Genomic DNA, 18,476 nt, shown 5'->3' with positions numbered 1-18,476 from the left:
GGTCATTCAATGATCTATCACAAGCGTCACGCTTGTCGCTATCACTGTCGGTCAGTCATGTTGAACATGTATGTCTTGATGGTTTGAGGCGTCTTGTCGTCAAGTCATGTGAGTGTGTTTGCAAGATCGTGTATGCACAAATTCACTTGCTCACACACTTAGTCATTTTGTTGAAGTTCTAACAACCATCACCCTCTCCGTACCTCCACCCCACCATCGAATCGACCGACTGTCACCGAGAACCGCGCAAAAGCATCCAACAAGTCATTTCAAGTTGTATTGCCCGTAAGTTGATCAATTGAATCTCCTGCTGGTCAACCAGAGAGTTTGACCGGGTAGTCACCCCGAGACTCACTCCCCTCAAAAATTGCGCAGAGGTTGCAGACCTTGCCCGCTACACTGACTAAGAAAATTGCGCAGACATGTTGGACAGACACCCAGTGCCCGTCCCTATCTCCCTCAGAAAACTGCACATTTTTCCCAGCTAGACACCAGTCAGTCGACCAGCTTCTCACCCGAAAAACTGCGCAGATTTCATGAGCAATCCCTCTACTGCCCAGTAGTCCGCTTAACTCAGAAACTGCGTAGAGGTGGTCAGCAAGTCAACCTCCCAGCATCAGCACAGTTTTTCCCGCTAGTAGCTCCCAGCAACCCGTTGCTAGCTCCCTCTAGGAATTGTGCAGTTGTTGCTGCCAAGCTCCCAGCAACCTGCTTCCAACTCCCTCCAGGAACTGCGCAGTTTTTTCTACCAAGCTCCCGCTTCCTGCTCACTCCAGAAATTGCGTAGATTTTTCCTGCCCAGTATTCCTACAGCCTGTACAGCTCCTCCCAAAAATTGCATAGATTTGTCCTTCGGCCAAGCCAGACCCCGCAGATAATCACTGCCGATCCAAATTGCTCGTCATTGTCTCCCAGTGACTTCTGCGCAATTTTCACCAGCAGTGCCTGAAGCTCGCATCCCAGGTCGAAACTTGCCTCGCACAGTTTTGTAACCTTGTCTTCTCTCTTGGTCACATGCATCTGAAACGATCATGCATCATGGTAGACTAGAAGGTTTTGGATTTGATGTCGTCTCGTCATGAGTGACTGAAGATACAGGTACACGAATAAACATGGCACGACGACGGATGGGATGAATAAGGGGAGTACATGCAAAAGGACATGATCGTGAATGAACAAACAAATGATGCATGAAAAGAGATGTGTTCGCAAACAAATGATCATGCAAAGATGTGTTTGCGAACGGACGGTTGAATGAACATGTGAAGATGTGCTCGCAGACGGATGGATAGACGAACATACACTTTTCGCGAATAGACATACCTTTCAAGAATGCCAGCATAGAAGCAAGGAGCAACGCGCAAATGCAACATCAAGCGAAACCAACGACCATCGAAGACTCCACACACCTTGCCATGTGGAGGTGAAGCTGTGACACACCATGAGGACATCCATCACCTAGTAGCACTGCAAGTTGACATGCACACCAACAACAACACGAATGTCCCAACACTGTCATGTCGAGTCTTTTCATGAGCCATGTCGTCCACATCAATATTGTACGCCATATTGTTGATCAATGTAATGTAACGTGGAAGTCCAAGAGACCCACTTGTAATCTGAAGAGTCGTAAAATCTAAAAATTCATGGAAGTCAAACAGTCATGAGGGAAGTCGAACAGTCACAAGGGCCAATTTCACCCTCGGTAATTGTACATGCAAAGGACTTTTCACCTTGGCTCCTCCCACATAGCCTTGAGAGTCTGTAATCTTTTCTTTGAGGAGTGAGCAGTGGCTCCAACACCCCACCTACAGGGTTAGCGATGTATGGTGTATTGATGTGTCTTGGAACTTTTGCTTAATTCAGAAGTCTGCTAACAAGCCAACACTTTTTCACATGTGTTGTAACTGTTTGTACGATTCGCCTCGAACACTTGTAATACATGTTGCTTTAACCTGTGTTTAACACTTGAATTCATTTAGCTATTCTAACACGTATATTAATGAAAATGTGTTGTATAAGTTGTTAACATTGTCCTACCCATGTTGGTTACCTCCCAGACATCAGACTGAACCTTTCCCGTAAACTCGCCATAGTGACCGTCGCGCTCGCGTGGATTTCTCATTGAGTGTTGTACGTGCTATCTTCCCTTGTGTGTTGTGACTGCCGCATCCATGTGGATTTCTCCTCCGGAAGTTGCACACGTCCTGTTGTGTTGTGTGTTCCTAACAGAGTTGGGCTTCCTCCCATCCGACTTGGGACTCACTCCCACCCTCTCTCTCTGTAGTGAAAGAACCTTGACACAAGTAACACTATCAATCACCAGACACGCGAACCTCGTTGTTAGAAGACAAATAAGACCACTCGCATGTGCTGACAAGCAAGAGATAAGGCATATATTTAAGATAATGGAAACCGAGCCATTGTACCAGATGGGACTCCTACAGCAAACGATGTGAGGTCTAGTTGGGACTTCATACTGGGGAGATCCCTTGATGTTGATGGGTCCAGCACCGTCAACACTACACTAGATAACAAAGAAAAACAGACTATGCATCTAAGAAATTTTAATCATCAGAAGATTGAACGAGTGTTGGATCTTTAGCACCAGATCTAGGTTGTTCTATTGATGGCATGCACAGAATGTGCCTCTTAATACGAGCCAGGCGAGCATTCTACTGCTAAATTTGACACTAAATCAGTTGAATTTTTATGTTGATATACTTCATCTCCTCTGAGGATCCTAGGCTACCTGTAAGAGGCAACATAAATGATTTGGCTAGAAAGGTTTTCATCATCCAGTATATGTGAAGGGTTTGTAGGAACATAAAGCGTTTGCCTCGTATGTTATCCGGGCCTGGGATAATGTCTCTGAAATCATCCTGAATCTCCTACTCATTGGGATCCATCCCAACACGAATATCTACCTCCCATTCACTTATGGCTTGACGAGCCCATGGATAGGTCTTTGTTCTATATGCATTGGCTACCGAATCACCCAGACATTGAGAGCTCTCATGACCACAACCACTAGTGGGTCTAGACTGAGAATGATCATGCCCTTGGCCTAAACCCGAACCACTACAATGCAGAGATGACAGTCTCACTATACCTGCACTCAATTTTTTGTTGAGGGTTTGCTTGAATATTTTAGTGAAGAGGGCCCGAGAACCACTGACCCATGTTGAGAGGAGGATGTGGGATGGCTCTGGAGGACGACGAAAGAAATACAACTTGTAGGCTTGTGGCTGAAATTTACCTACGAGATCTAACATACAATAATGGCCATACATAAATTCAATAAGCCAAGTCCCTAAAATACTCTACTGACTTGACTGAAGGACACTAATAGCCCGACCATGAAAATTATGACCCTGACCCATGGCCTCTCATGTACTGTGACAATCAAAAGACAACATGCATGACTGTGGAAGCATCCTTATCCCTTTCCATCTACAATCCATCTCCCAGGAAAATTGGCTACCCATAGACCCCGGGTTCATTAGATTTGTATCGATTTTATCCAAAGCAAAGAGACTGTGGTTGGTGATCTCCCTAGTGCACCAAAGACCCACAAAACACATACGATCCTAGCCCCCTTGCCCCAAGAAAGAGGGGGGCCTGAGGATTTGCATAGAAGGGCAACCATAATTCGACCAATCCCCAAAATGGGGAGTTGTGAAGGGACTCAAATGCCAACAAATCGTTGTGCGGCTAGACTCATCTTGTAATTAGACAAGGACACCAATACCCACCATCCATAACCAATTGAGAAAAGAGCACATCATGGAGGACATTATATGAAGGAAGGGGCCGACTTGGACATACCAATTGGAGCAGATGCGGAGAGAAGAGGACGCATGAACGTGAGCCTGGACCAAGGCGTTGAGCTCACCTCCCACTGGGAACACAATCCACCTCCTCTGCCCCGACTTAGCTACAAGGAGTATCTTGCAATTTCCTCTTGACTTACCTCCACTTGTTATAACCTCAACACCTTCAACCTCAATCGACACCAAATGCCTCCACCCTCACTCGTAATAATTCCCTGACGTTCCTTGCAGAGTTTACATGTGTTGGGGTAGCCACACCATCCGCTTCCTTTATAAACATAATGACCATTACTACAACCCAAATCCCGCAATACTATAACTTGACTTGCACCCTCAATAAAAAAACATATATACCTTTTAAATTAATTAATAATTCTTTTATTAATCTTTTATAAAAATAATAATTTTATTTAAAAATTTTTAAAAATCTCATATATTCAAATTGATTAAAAACTTAATCACTATACAATTTTTCATAGTCCAATCAATTAGTATTCTATAATCAAAATTTTCCATCTGATTAACTCAAAATAAGACCGAGTAGATATTACCTAATAAGAAGACGTGAACCATTTGATTAAGCTAGATGCAAATTTTAACAAATGATTATATCAACGTCACACAGTTATAAACCAATATTAAGAAGACCTAACCTAACCAAAATTTAAAATTGAACTGTCAGTGTCCGGATCTTTAAGAAGTTCTGCGAAAACATTTTATAACAACGATATGGATAACTCTGCAAACTCAACAGCGCGTGCAATTGAAATACATGGTCAAAGAAAACATTAGAAAGTGGGGAGGTGGAATGTTTAGAATTGACACATAAATCAGTAAAGGCAACATATTTTATATAACAGATTCTGGTTATATATATATATATATAATAAATATATCGGTAGGTGAAGCAAACATTTCAAAAAGATGTTGGTGGGATTACATAAATTACGACAGGGATCATATTTTAGAAACACTGGATGGCATCCATGAACGAAAGTAAAAGGAGATACTCTCCATCTCTCTTAAATTAATCAGATGGTTTAAATGTTTGATCACAGAATGTCTCTCTACAGACAGCAATGTCTGTTTCTGTGCCACCCCATGGAATAACAGTGAAATAGTTAAATATTAGAAAATATGTAGTAACTGTTAGATTTATTTAGTTTTAGATTTATTATGACTTTTGAGAAATCAAATTTTTGGAACGGTAAATTTTATCAGATTTTATATTTTATGATAAATCAGGAATTAGATAAATTTGAGTAAATATAATATAAAATATTAATCTTAATCAAATTATTGTTTTTAAATTTGTTTTTCTTGTTTGCTAGTTTTTAAATTTGTTTTTCTTGTTTGCTAGGTAACGTGAGTCCTAAGATGATTAGCAAGTCTCATGCTGCTTGAGTAGCCACCACTTAGGGACATCTAAACCATCAAAATCACTTGAGGATTACACCTAGCCTAGGGCACACTAACCCTTAGCATAACTGGATTTTTGCCCACAAAATTTGAAACAAGTGACCTTTTCACCAATGAGTGTCTTAACACAAAGCACCTTCTCGCCATCTATTCTAGACCAGGTATTTTTTAATGTGTTTTTTTTGTTTGGTAGCTTATGTGAGTCTTGAGATGACTACTACATGTGACTAGAAATAGGCTTGGGCAACACCAACCCTTAGCATGACTGTAATTTTGCGCACAAAATTTTTAACAGAAGACTTTTACACCATATAGTGCGTTAACAAAACACCCTATAGTTATTTACTCTAGGGGTCATAGGCTATTTTAAAATCTATTGTTCTTTAACTAAAATATTTTTATTTTAATATTATAAATTATTAGGATTTTGAAATTATCTTATTATTTTTAGTTGAGTAATTTTAGTTTTTAATTAATTTTTTTATTAAAATAATCTTATTTTTTATTAATAAATTAAAAATAATTTCCAATTCATTAATGGTGAAATCCCCCTGAGATGTCAAGATTCCAATTCTCTGAACACTTTCTGGATTAAAATTAAATTCTGTGATACAAATATTCCATACACATATTCCATACACATATCAGTTACCAATCCATAAACCACATATCAAAAATATAAATTAAAATAAATAACTCTCCACTCCACATTAGAAATAAAAAATATGAATTAAAAAAATACATTGAACCCAGAAAGAATCACACATAGTTTTAGTATTGAACCCTAGCGAGAATCACACAGTTTTAGTATTGAACTGTAGGATGTTTATCTAAATGCAAAAAAATGAATTTTGATAGGTTTAAACAGCCATATTAAAAAAAAAAATTAGGTTATGGATTCATATGAAAAACTTCATCACAATTCAACTCACCAAAATTCTAAAATATGTAACAATATTGTTACGCACTGAATTATACATCTCAAATCCAGACCAGAAGACTTGCCTGGTTCGGATGACAAGAGGTTGCAAAAAGAGAGAAGACAGGTTTTCTCTACCTATTAGTTACATTATTTTATCGGCTTTCCCTAAACTTGCTCTTGCAGTCAGGCCGATGCTGCTTCTCTGCACGGCCGTCCGGAGGAATTCAGAGCATGAACAACTACAATATGTCACCGGCACTCTCAGGAACGAAAAAAGGCGGGCGGCTAGATTTTATTTTTACTGTTACTGCTAGTACACCTTTATGATACAAGGATGTGCTGGACTCGGCGTTAAATTCTACTTTTGTAATGTACACTGTTGTAATTTTCGTAATGTCCAAGAAACCAGCTTTGGAGCTATGTGGCTCTGTAAAGTGTGTCTGCTCTTGGTTGGTGTACGTCTTAATCAGAGCTCTGAGAAGAATACAATGGTAATTAACATGCTCTCTATGGCCAACGTATTTAGACCAACTTTGTCTTGCAATTCAATGGCTTTTAACCATGCAGTACTTGGTTGGGATTGTGAAGGGCCTGGCAAATAACCTTCATGTTCAATGTCCTGAGTGAGGTGGGATTCAGACAAGCTCTGGCTAAGGCTGCCACGCCCAGGATTTCCCTCGTGAAGTCCTCTTCCACCACCAGTGAAGGGTCAATCAATGCAAGAAGCCCGTCGCTGTAGCTGTCTGATTCTATGTATGGCATGGCTTTTGCCACCCAGGATTCGGCATATGGGTCCTCGGCTCCGCTCACATCCAGGCCTGAGATCAGGTCCAGCAAAACTTTTCCGAAACAGAAGATATCGTAGCTCAGTAGATTACCCCCATTGTCATTAACCTTCTGGGCATGGCTCAGGCTTCCGAGGCGAACCTCGTATTCTTCTGTGAGCAGAATGCTGCTGCTTTTTATGTCCCTACATCATGGCCAGACAATACATGGTCGATGAAACAATGTTTTACCTGAACCAAAAATCAATGCAGCAGAAACAGATGCAGAATATATTCAATGATATTCAGCTGTTTCGAAAATTCTTTACAACATTAACAACTGGAAGAAAAAAATACTGCATCAGATGTAGAATATATTCAAAGATATTCAACTCTTACGAAAATTCTCAATAACATGAACAACTGTATTCAATGACATTAAACTCTTCCAAAAATTCTCTACAACATTCAATTATATTCAACTTTTACGAAAATTCTGTGAAATTTGCATTCACTTATAATACAATATTCTACATACATAAATAACTTGAACCAAAAAATCAATTAGCAGATACAGAATATATTCAATAATGCTCAAACTCCAATTAATACAATATTCTACAGACATAACATGACTTTGAGATGGTAGGGTGAAAGTGATCCTCTGTCAATGTATATCCTTCAGAATATATATATATATATATGAATACTATCTCATATGAATCCTGGTATGGAATATAAATATAAAAGAAAAAATGAGAATACCATCTCATATGAATATTCAAACTCATTGTAGACCCTAAGAGGAATTAGGAGATCACAGAATGGAACTCTAAAATCCAGTGAAATAAAGAAAAATCATGAACATAAGCATAAATTCAGTCCTATTTTGAGTTAGTAGATGACAAATGATCACAGGAGTTTAAAACTCTGAAACCACAATGAGAAGGCAAGAGTTACTGCATTAGATTCCACAGGCACAGTGATCAGATCTTCTGATGGGTCGAGAACATTATCTCTACAAAAATTGGCAAAAGTTTCAGTCATATTCTTTCTAGGTTAGTGGTTTGAATGACATATGTTCTGTAGCCAAGTGTTTGAGATGCATTCTCATGCAAAAAAATTAGCAACCCGCTGAAGTTTGAATTAATGGGCGTGGAGTCTTTTGTGAATGTGGGGAAATTTTGTAAAAAAAACAATATGGTAGGTTGGATAATATAAGCACAATAACTTCTACTTCAGTCAAGAATCTTGGTAGATATTGTCATGCAAAGAGATTAGGTAGAGAGATCCACTGGTGCAGAGTCTGCTGTGAGAGAAACAAGAAAATAGAAGTCAGGTGAGTTGGATTCAATGGACAATATATATACAGTCCCTGGAGAGTAAATCAGATAATAGACGTTGGTGAGTTGGATTCCATGAATACAACGATTTTATATAGAGAAATTGTTTGTGTAGAAAGAATTTCCTGAGAAAACTGTGGGATAAGGAGTTGAAATGTCACAAGTTTCGATTAAACACTTCCCTCATCATCAAAAACAAGAAACGCAGAATAATTCAAGAACAAGAAACGCAGAATAATTCAAGAACAAGAAACGCAGAATAATTCAAGAAAAACCAAGAAACGCAAAATAATTCAAGAACAAACAAGAAACGCAGAATAATTTAAACACAAATAATCACAGTAAAGCAAAGATTCGATGAACACTCTAATTTTATACAGCCTCCTCACTCAAAGAGCCTAGATTAAAATATGGACCAGTCAAGATTCTCTTCTGTAAAGATATTTAAGCAAAACTTCAAGAAAACAGGAAAGAAAACAGCATGCTGCTGAGCAGATATTTACTTGTGAAGAATGGGAGGTTGGCAATCAAAATGCAGATAGCACAGTGCCTGGGCCGTCTCAGTAGCTATTTTGAGCCTTGTAATCCAGGGCAAGGACTCCATGATTGACTTCTCAGTGCGTCCGCTATCAGCCGAGAGGGCCGAAGCTGCCGGGCGGCATCTGGTCAGGGCCGTAGCGAGATCTCCCTTGGAAATAAACTTGTAAACGAACAATTTCTGCCTGGCCTCGGAGCACTGGCACCACATAGCGGTGGCTCTGCTGGGTTGCATGGATCTCCATCTCCGTCTGCATCATCCTCTCGGACTTGCTGTCGTCCATCCGCTTGACATCAAGAACACCGGCAAAGAAGTCGCCGGAGTTCCCAATCTTGATGAGGTTGAGGGCGTTGAACTGATCCGTGGCCTCCTGGAGCTTCGCCAGAGACAGATCCCGCAGAATCGTGGGCACAACCGGCGCGCTACGCTCTGTACTGATGAGAGCTCCGAGGGCGTTTCTCTTCCTCGCCAACGAAGGCAATTTTTCGATATCGGGCTTCGGCGCAGTAGCGTTGCTCTGGTCGGCTTCTTCCAGTCGCGACAACGCTCTCAGTATCAGCAGGAAAACCACGAACCCGAAGCAACCGAAAACCCCCCAGATAATAAGCCTGACTGTATCGCCTTCCATTCTGGAACAGAATTAAGTACCAACGTTGCTCAGAAGCCCGGATTGTTGCAGAAGCCCGGATTATTGCAGCAGCTGGATGTAGCTTAGCTTAATCGGATAAGCTTGCACAAAGCCAGAAACTTATATCAACATGACAGTCGTAGAAAGATACAGTCAGGAAGCTTAAACTCAACAATACGGTGTTTCAGGTCTTGTGATCATATATTCTGAGAAGCCAGTAAACAGGCAGGCAGCATAAATAGACCAGACAGCGGAAAGAAAGGAACCTAGGAATGAGGGAAGAACTGGACGCCTGTGTAGCGCTTTAAAGACCCCTAAAACAAGGGCCATGCCTCCTTCGCAGGGTGGGGACGAGATTGCGAAATCTCATGGAAAACTCAGGCCAAACGCGAATAAATTTATACGCAAAAATAATTTTTTTATGCGCAAAGAGATAATCACTATACCATTGTCTTTTTCGATGGGTCTTGTCAAGTAACAGTCCAAATGCCATGTACCTCTCTTTTTCCTTGAGCTAATCCCTTAAATAATTTACCTATAATGCCTTTGCTCCTGCTGCCACCCGTCTTTTTGTTTTTAATTAGAAAACGAGGTGCGGAAAATTAAATTGAAATTTTGTTTCTATTGAAGCGTAATAAATTTGATGGGCGGACCAGTTTCAGGGATAACTCAAGTGGTTTAGATTGAGACTGTAAAGATTTTTTTTAATAATGTTGTTAGTTTAATAGTGTTGGTAGTTGTTATTGATCATCACATTATTTGTTTTTTAATTTTATTTCTGTGAAATTTTATAATAATTTTTTATAGTGTTATTAGTTGTTTTTTTTTTTTAATCTAGGATAATCGGTAACTGGTGAGAGTTATCTTGAACAGACTCATGATCAAATCTGACTGGCTACCACTATAAACCTAGTCTACGTGCAACAACCTGCAAGCCGCACAATAGTAGGTAACTTATGCCTTAATAAGAGCCGAGACGTCCTCTATGGGGTCGCCTACTCTTCTAACCAAGACACTCTTCTAGCCGAGACGTACTCTATGGGGTCGCCTACGTGTTATTAGTTGTTATTATCACTATTTTAATTTTATTAAGGATAGATCTTATAATTAAAGGTCGAGGATTTAGGCCAATTTACCATTCAGAAAAAGGAGTAATACTTTAAAATAAAGGATTTATTCAATTTACTATCCATAAAAATTGGCTTGAACTTTCATTTCAAAAAAATAGTTATAGTGTTGTTAGTTGTTATTGATCACCATTTTAAATTTTTTAAATAATTATAGTGTTGTTAGTTGTTATTGATCACCATTTTAAATTTTTTTAATTTCATTAAGATTAGATTTTGTAATTAAAGTTGAGGATTTACCCAATTTACCATCTAAAAAAGAAGAAGTACTTTAAAACTAAGGGTTTACCCAATTTACTATCCAAAAAATTGGAGAATTACTCCAAAATTTCCTAAACTTTCATTTGAAATATAACACACCAAAAAAATCCCACTAGTTAATTTAGGTAGTATAAATTTATTTATTTTATATAAAGGATTATGGTGGTATAAATTTATTTATTTTATATAAAAGATTATTGATTTCGTTTATGTTCATTATTGATCATGAGTTTAATTTTTTTTTTAATTTCATTAAGGCTAGATTTTGTAATTAAAGTTTAGGATCTATCCAATTTATCATCCAGAAAAGGTGGAGAAGTACTTTAAAACCAAGAATTTACCCAATTTACTATCCAAAAAAATAGAAGAATTACTCCAAAATTTCCTAAATTTTCAATATTTTTGATTTCATTAAGGCTAGATTTTGTAATTAAAGTTCAGGATTTACCTAATTTACCATCGAGAAAAGGTGGAGAAGTACTTTAAAACCAGGGATTTACCCAATTTACTATCCAAAAAAATTGGAGAATTACTCCAAAATTTCCTAAACGTTCATTTGAAGTATAACAAACAAAAAAAAATCCCATGAGTTAATTTAGGTAGTATAAATTTATTTATTTTATATAAAGGATTGTGGTGGCATAAATTTATTTATTTTATACAAAAGATTATAGATTCCGTTTAGGTTTGTTATTGATCATGAATTTAATTTTATTTATTTTATATAAAGGATTGTGGTGGTATAAATTTATTTATTTTATACAAAAGATTATAGATTCCGTTTATGTTTGTTATTGATCATGAATTTAATTTTTTTTAATTTCATTAACGCTAGATTTTGTAATTAAAGTTGAGGATTTACCCAATTTACCATCCAGAAAATGTGGAGAAGTACTTTAAAACCAAAGATTTACTCAATTTACTATCCAATAAAATTGGAGAATTACTCCAAAATTTCCTAGACTTTTATTTGAAGTATAAAAAACAAAACAAATCCCATGAGTTAATTTAGGTACTATAAATTTATTTATTTTTTTTATTTTTTTTGAAAAAGTCGGTTGCTATGTATTATATTCTGAAAAAAAAACGAGGGTCTAAATTCCTCTTTGTACATAGAGTTCGCAGATTGAGAGGAGGCAAGGGGTTTACAAAATGAGGCTGCCCCCTTGATCCTTAGACTACTTTTTTCCCTACTACTGCTAGAGATGGCACTAGTATAGATTCTAATAAAGGAGGATAACAAAAAGATACATTTGATTTTCATTCAGTCAATCATTATGTGTTGAATGTGTCTTGCTGTTGATTCTTCTGGATTCTCATCTTTGGCTCCATGATTTGCGCTGGAGGAGCTGGTGACGATGGTGTTCTTTTCCAGCCAGGATTTCAGAATGGCGAGCGATTCCTCGACATGGCCACAGCGATTTGAGAGCTGCTCAAATTGCTCTCGGAGAGAGGACACCCTGTGCATGAAAAGCTGGATTTCTGCTTTATACTTCTCCGTGTTGATGTGGTCCTGTTCATAAAGTCTCCTACTGTGCTCATCAAGACGCCTGTCATGCTCTTCTAACCTTGCAGCAAGCAGACCCTGTTTTTCCTCTATCAGTGACTACTGAGTCCTTATTTCTTCCAGCTCAAATTGAAGGTCAGCACAGTGCAGACAATCCTCACTGCGCGCCATGGAAAGGAGGATGCAAAATGGGAAAAGAGTCCAGAAGGCGGGAGAGATTAGGGAGATTTTGGAGATGATATCTTGCAGACGGAAATTGAAGACGCTGTCAGGGGAGATAGCAGATCCCGCTTTCTGAGCGACAAGGGAGGAGGATAGAAGGGGCGGGGCGAAGGCGCGCAAGCCAGAAGGAAGAACGACGAAGAAGAGGGAGGATGGAACAAAGGAAAACTTGCTGAAGGGGCAAGAGGGGAAGATGGAAGGCGGCTGGCAGAGGCGATGAGAAGAAAGCAAAGAGTGAAGAGAGGGTGGAACAGCTAGACTAGCCGCCCCGCAGAGACTACTCCTGAAAAACACCACGACAGAAATTAGAGGAAAGTTAAACAGAGCAGGAAGAGACAATACCAGAGACTGGTTTTTTCTTCGACTCTGAACGAGAGCGCCTTCATCAAGCCAGTGTAGCTGCTCTTTCGCATAGCAGTGAATGACAAATCTTGGCTTGCCTCTGCCCATATTTATGGAGTGAATCCACCGATAGCCTGGGTGCCTAGCAGGAGCCGGACCCTCGGTAGTGATGAGATATTTTCCGAGATCTCTTTGGCGATCTACTGATGCAGTGTTTTCGATCTTCCGGCCGGCACTGAGTTGATTGGCTTTCCTTGGGTAGTAGATTATTCTTTGAATCGATGCTTGGATAAGACTGCTTGTGCATTTCGTGCTCTCTGCAAAATGTCCTGATGCTGTTGAAGCCATGCCCTTCGCACGCTTGATGGACCTGCGAATCTGGGCAATGTCAGGATTTGCCTGTGTCATGGCAGAGGTTGGAAGGTATCTCTGTTGTTGTGCCTCAACGCACCTTCCTGTTTTCCAACTGCGTTATTCGCATGCTTATCAGCTTCCACGTTGAGCGTGCGAAGGATATGGTAGAGTCTGATGTTTTCAAAGTATTTGAGGAGGAGTTTAATGCGTCGAATATGTTGCTGAAGGCTGCTGTTCGGTGATCTCTGGTTATGATTCATGAGGCCAATAATTATAGAAGAGTCTCCAAATACTAATGTTTTTCTAATACCCAGGTTTTTTAATTGCAACAAACCTTGATAGAGAGCTAAGGCCTCTGCGTTGTTGTTTGTTTTTTTTCCCAGGCTCCATTCATAGCTGCAGATTTCTTCTCCTGATTCATTTAGAATAACTCCTCCCGCGCCTGCTGGTCCTGGGTTGGACTTTGAGGCACCATCAAAGTATAAAATTGGACAATTGCTACTCTGGATCCACCTCTTATAGTCCTGGGTTGGAAGTCTGATTTCCCACTCCCTGGTCTGATCCTGATGCTGTCGATCAGTTCTCTGAGTATCCTGTTGATGTCCTGGATGGCCTAGAATATGCCTGATAATTGACCTCTCCTCAACTGAGTAATCTGCTGCTTTGATTTTCCTTGTGTGTTTTGCTGCAATTGTCTCCTGCGCCAAGATGTGGGCCTTGTTGCATGTCATCCGAACATTACTCTCTTTGCTTTGGAAGATTTTTTTATTTCTTGTGAGCCAAATTTTCCATAGAAGATTATGAGGTATGATATCCCAAGTTCTTTTGACAATCTTGCTCCTTTTATCTTTCCATGGGCAGTTCCTTCTCCATTCTTGAATTGCCTCTGCAATGTTCTGATGAGGTTGCCATGTTATATTGCCCAAGTTGGACAAGTTGATCCAGCATCTCTTCGCGAAGGGACAATCGAGGAATAGGTGGTGGATGGTTTCCTCTGCTGAGCAGCAATTGGGGCAAATTGAAGGTCCATGTATCCCTCTCTTTCTTAAATTTTCAGAAGTGAGGACTTTGCCTTTTAACAACAGCCATATGAAAAATTTAACCTTGGGAATGGCCTCAGATTTCCATATTGTTCTCCATTGATTCCAGATAGGAGTCTGATAGGTGCTGTTGCAGATAAATTGATAGCCGGACTTGATGGTGTAGCTTGAGCCCGTGGGATCCCATCGAAATCCATCTGCTGCTCCTTTTTTAATGGGTGCTCTGTTCTGGAGGTTTTTTTGAAGGGCTTGGAAGCTTGATTCTAGATTTGAGGGGATAACTGGAAATTCCCAACTAATCCAGGCTCCTGTATCAGCATCCCATTTTGATATTTGATCAAGCCTCTGAATGCCTTTGCTATTAAGATGGAGGATGAAGGGAATGGCTTCTTCGACTGTGTTTAGAGGTTGGAGACCCATTATCTTATCAGTGGCATAATTGATACTATTCCCTCCCCCAGGGATCTTTGAGATGTTTTGATTGAGGATGGGAATTGCTTTCTTACAGAGGTGCCAAATTTTAGTAGAATCTCTACTGGGAATATCAATTTCAAGAAGTCTTTGCCTTTTGTCGGAGAGGTATTTGCTTTCAATGACCTGTTTCCACCAGGCTTTTGGTTCATTAATTAACCTCCAAGCCATTTTGATCCCAAAAGCGAGATTTAGAATTTTAGGGGCTCTAATTCCCAGTCCACCTCTATCTTGTGATTGGATTACGCTTTTCCAACTGACCAAATTGAATCTATTTTTTTCTTTTTTCCCTCCTTGCCATAAGAAGTTGCGGAGGGCAGTTTCCAGCTTATAGTAAAAAGTGGCAGGAGCTTGGTAAAGAGTGAATCGATATAGAGGTAAGGAGGAGATACCTGATTTGAGCAAAATTAATCTGCCTGCTGGGTTAAGCCATTGAGTTCCCCATTGCTGGACCTTCCTTTTGACTTTGTCTATTATTTCATTCCAGGTAGTGGCTTTTAGAGAGCCCATGGTGACCGGCATCCCAAGGTAGGTGAAGTGGTCCCAGTTTGCTTTGTAGGCAACTCCAAAAATGTTAGCTATGCTGTGAGCTGTTTGATTGGAGATATTCCATCCATAGATGCAGCTTTTTTGAAAGTTGACCTCTCCCCCTGAGTACTCCATGAATTGATCGAGAAGGATCTTGAAGCGCCTTGCAATAGTAGTGGAAGCCCCTCCAATGAGCAGAGTGTCGTCAGCAAATTGTGAGTGATTGATATTCTTCACTCCGTTTCCAAACTTGATACCAGAGATGAGGCCAACTCTTCTGTTGTGATCTAAAGTGCTGCTAAATGATTCAGCCATAATGATGAAAAGATAAGGGGAAAGAGGGCAACCTTGCCTTAACCCTCTTGAGGATTGAAATGCTTCGCAAGGGCGCCCATTTATGAGAGGCGAAATCCAGGGACCTGAGATGCAAGCAGCAATGGTGCTGATGAAGGCAGAATTGAATCCCATTTTCCTCAAGACAGCAAACAAGAAGGAGTGTCTTACTCGATCAAAAGCATTGGCTAAGTCAAGCTTAAGAACGAAACCTTTCTCCTGCCTTGATGTGCTGGAATGGATAGCTTCTTGGACCAAGGTGATGGTGTCATGAATTTGCTTATTTGACATGAAGCCTCCTTGATTTTCGGATATAAGGGAAGGGAGAAGGGGTTGGAGTCTAGCAGCTATAATTTTTGTAAAGATCTTATAAGAGGTGTTACACAATGAAATAGGTCGAAACCTGGAGAAGGAAGTGGGGCAATTTTCTTTAGGAATGAGGGCGAGGAACGTTGAGTTTGTGAAGCCCCCCATTTTCCTTTTTCTTTGGATTCCCTTCATCATTTTTGCAAGGTCTTTTTTTATCAAATGCCAATGATCCCTGTAAAAATTTATTGGGAACCCGTCTGGACCTGGTGACTTGTCTGGTTGTAAAGTCCAGATAGCTTTTCTGATTTCCTCCTCTGTTATTTCACGATTTAGACTGTCATTCTCCTCTGGAGAGATTCTTTCCGGTAGATGCTATAGAAGCGCCGAATAGTCGGCATCTCCTTGATTTTCCGTGAGGAGGTTTTTATAATGAAGGAAGGCAGCTCTTTTGATGGATTCTTGGTCGTTATGCTGACTGCCTTGGCTATCAATTATAGTGTTTACATTGTTCCTTGTTTTTCTGGCAGTGGCTTGCTTATGGAAGTAAGCCGTATTTTTATCACCTTCTTTCAGCCATAATTGTCTCGATTTGATTCTCCACTTGATTTCTTCCGCTCTCTTGATTTGTATTAGCTGCCCTTGAGCTTCCCATTCTTTACTTTTCAGCTGGTGGGTGAATCCATGGTCCTCTATTTGTTTATGGATTTCTTCCAAGTCCTGCTGTATTTTTTTTCTTATTTTTTCTGGCTCTTGATAGCTGACTTTTGCCCAGTCCTTGAGAGCTCTCCTTGTGTTTCTAAGTTTTGTTTCCCAGATATGGCTTGGAGAGCCTTCAACATGGTGCTTCCAGGTTGCTTCTATGATAGCTTTGGCCTCAACGTTGTCTCTCCACAAAGGATTGTACCTGAACGGGATTGGTCCCAATTGAGAATGGGAGTCCAGCGTTAAGAGAATGGGAAAGTGGTCTGAAGCTGTGACACTGAGAATTTTGGTGTGGCCTGCAGCAAAGGAAGAAAGGAGGGAGACATTAACCAAAATTCTGTCCAGTCTTTCCATAATATTGCCTGGCCCAAACCTTCTATTATTCCAGGTATATTTTCTATTTTTTGGGATGATATCCATCAGTTCATGTTCGGACATTATCACTTCCATCTGTCTTCTGAAGGGATCGGAGGTGAAGTTGCCCCCTCTTTTCTCGTTCGCATGGAGGATTAAATTGAAGTCTCCAGCTAGAATAACATTTGAGTTCTGCTCGTTGTCTATGTCTTCCTTCAGTTCCTTCCAGCACTGTTCCTTTTCCCGGTAATGATTGGGGATATAGACATTATAAATGATGAAGTCACAGCTCTCTTCCTTGTTACTAAGGTTGGTCCTTACCCAATTTTGATTGAGGACAGAAGATTTGCAGTCCCAGTACTGCTTGTTCCACATGGTTGTGATTCCTCCAGAGGCTCCTTTGGAGTTGCTACTGGCCCCTGAAAAGTTTTTTTGGGCATCTATAATTATTTGCATTTCGCTCTGACTTTGCTTGGTTTCCTGTATCAGAACAATTTCAGGTCTTTCTGTTTGAAGAAGATCTCGTAGGGCAGCTGATTTAGAGGGGTGCCCCATACCCCTACTGTTCCAAGATAAAAGCTTCATCATGAGGCGTTCGAGCGAGGAGGTGCTCGCCTCTCATGGTCTTTACCTGCTGTTTCTTTTTCTTGAGATCCTGTAATGAAGGAGTCCATAGGGGTTTGGATCCCTAGGGCTATGTCCTTTTGCGTGCTTTCTTCCCGATGCTGCTTGGCTGACTTTCTTCCTGGTCCCGGCTTCTTGTGGATATCGCTGGAGGCGCCAATGTCTTTTGAAGAGCTTCTGGTGGTTCTGAGGGGGGGAGGATCAATGAGGGGCTGAGAGGGAATCGAAGAAATCAAGGGAGGATCGGTCAGATCCGGAGAGGGCTGATCAGTCTGAGGATCATCAGAGGATAAAATAAGGAAAGGGTTGGAGGATGAGGGGAAAGAGGATTCATGGGAAGGTCCAGGAGGATTGAAAGGAGGAGAGGTGGGGCAGGGGGAGGAAGAGCCCGGTTGTTCAGAAGGTGGATCTTGTTTTGACTGAGGTGCTGCTTTCTTTTTTTTCACAGTTTCCCATTGTCCTCCTTGATCCTCAGATTCAAGATTAGTTATTTTAGTGCATCTATTAGCAAAGTGGCCGTATTCGTGACATACCTTACATTTAAAGGGTATTTGCTCGTAGTCCAGCTGCTGTATGTAGCTCCAGTCATCCACCTTCAGCTTGATGGCTTCTGGCAGGCCTTTCCCGAGGTCCACTTCTACGCAAATCCTTGCACAGGCTTGCATGTTATCTTTAGGCTCGCTTCTGTCAATGTATTTACCTACTGCATTCCCTATTGCTTTGACCGAATCATCTCCCCAACAATGCAGGGGGAGATGGGGAAGACGGACCCAAACCGGAACCGCATTAGGAATATCTAGTTCAGGGTCGAAGTCAGGAGTCCACTTGTTCAGATATAACCCTCGGGAGTCCATA

At 40.4% G+C, this 18,476-nt stretch overlaps 1 protein-coding gene across 1 annotated transcript; it reads right to left on the bottom strand.

Annotated features, from left to right (window-relative positions):
- Positions 1 to 6,189: 6,189 nt before the first annotated feature.
- On the bottom strand, positions 6,190 to 9,111 carry LOC149253784 (putative LRR receptor-like serine/threonine-protein kinase At2g16250). Its single transcript, XM_089460027.1, has 2 exons — positions 8,785 to 9,111; positions 6,190 to 7,144 (listed from the first exon to the last, which is right to left on the bottom strand). Exons 1-2 carry the CDS (start codon positions 9,051 to 9,053, stop codon positions 6,730 to 6,732), a joined length of 684 nt encoding a protein of 227 aa, XP_089316153.1. The 5' UTR covers positions 9,054 to 9,111; the 3' UTR covers positions 6,190 to 6,729.
- Positions 9,112 to 18,476: the final 9,365 nt, after the last annotated feature.

The sequence above is a fragment of the Pinus tabuliformis genome, chromosome 7 (genome assembly GCF_031772625.1).
Source record: "Pinus tabuliformis cultivar Carrire ecotype Pingquan chromosome 7, CPIR1, whole genome shotgun sequence".
NCBI classification, from domain to species: domain Eukaryota; kingdom Viridiplantae; phylum Streptophyta; class Pinopsida; order Pinales; family Pinaceae; genus Pinus; species Pinus tabuliformis.
This window is presented reverse-complemented; position numbering and strand designations above follow the sequence as displayed.

Excerpts from the sequence above, each read along its gene's own strand:
- LOC149253784 (XM_089460027.1), bottom strand. The coding sequence starts at position 9,053 with ATGCAACCCAGCAGAGCCACCGCTATGTGGTGCCAGTGCTCCGAGGCC. Across the intron at positions 7,145-8,784 it reads CAACCTCCCATTCTTCACAA|GGACATAAAAAGCAGCAGCA; the intron begins GTAAATATCTGC and ends GCCATGATGTAG.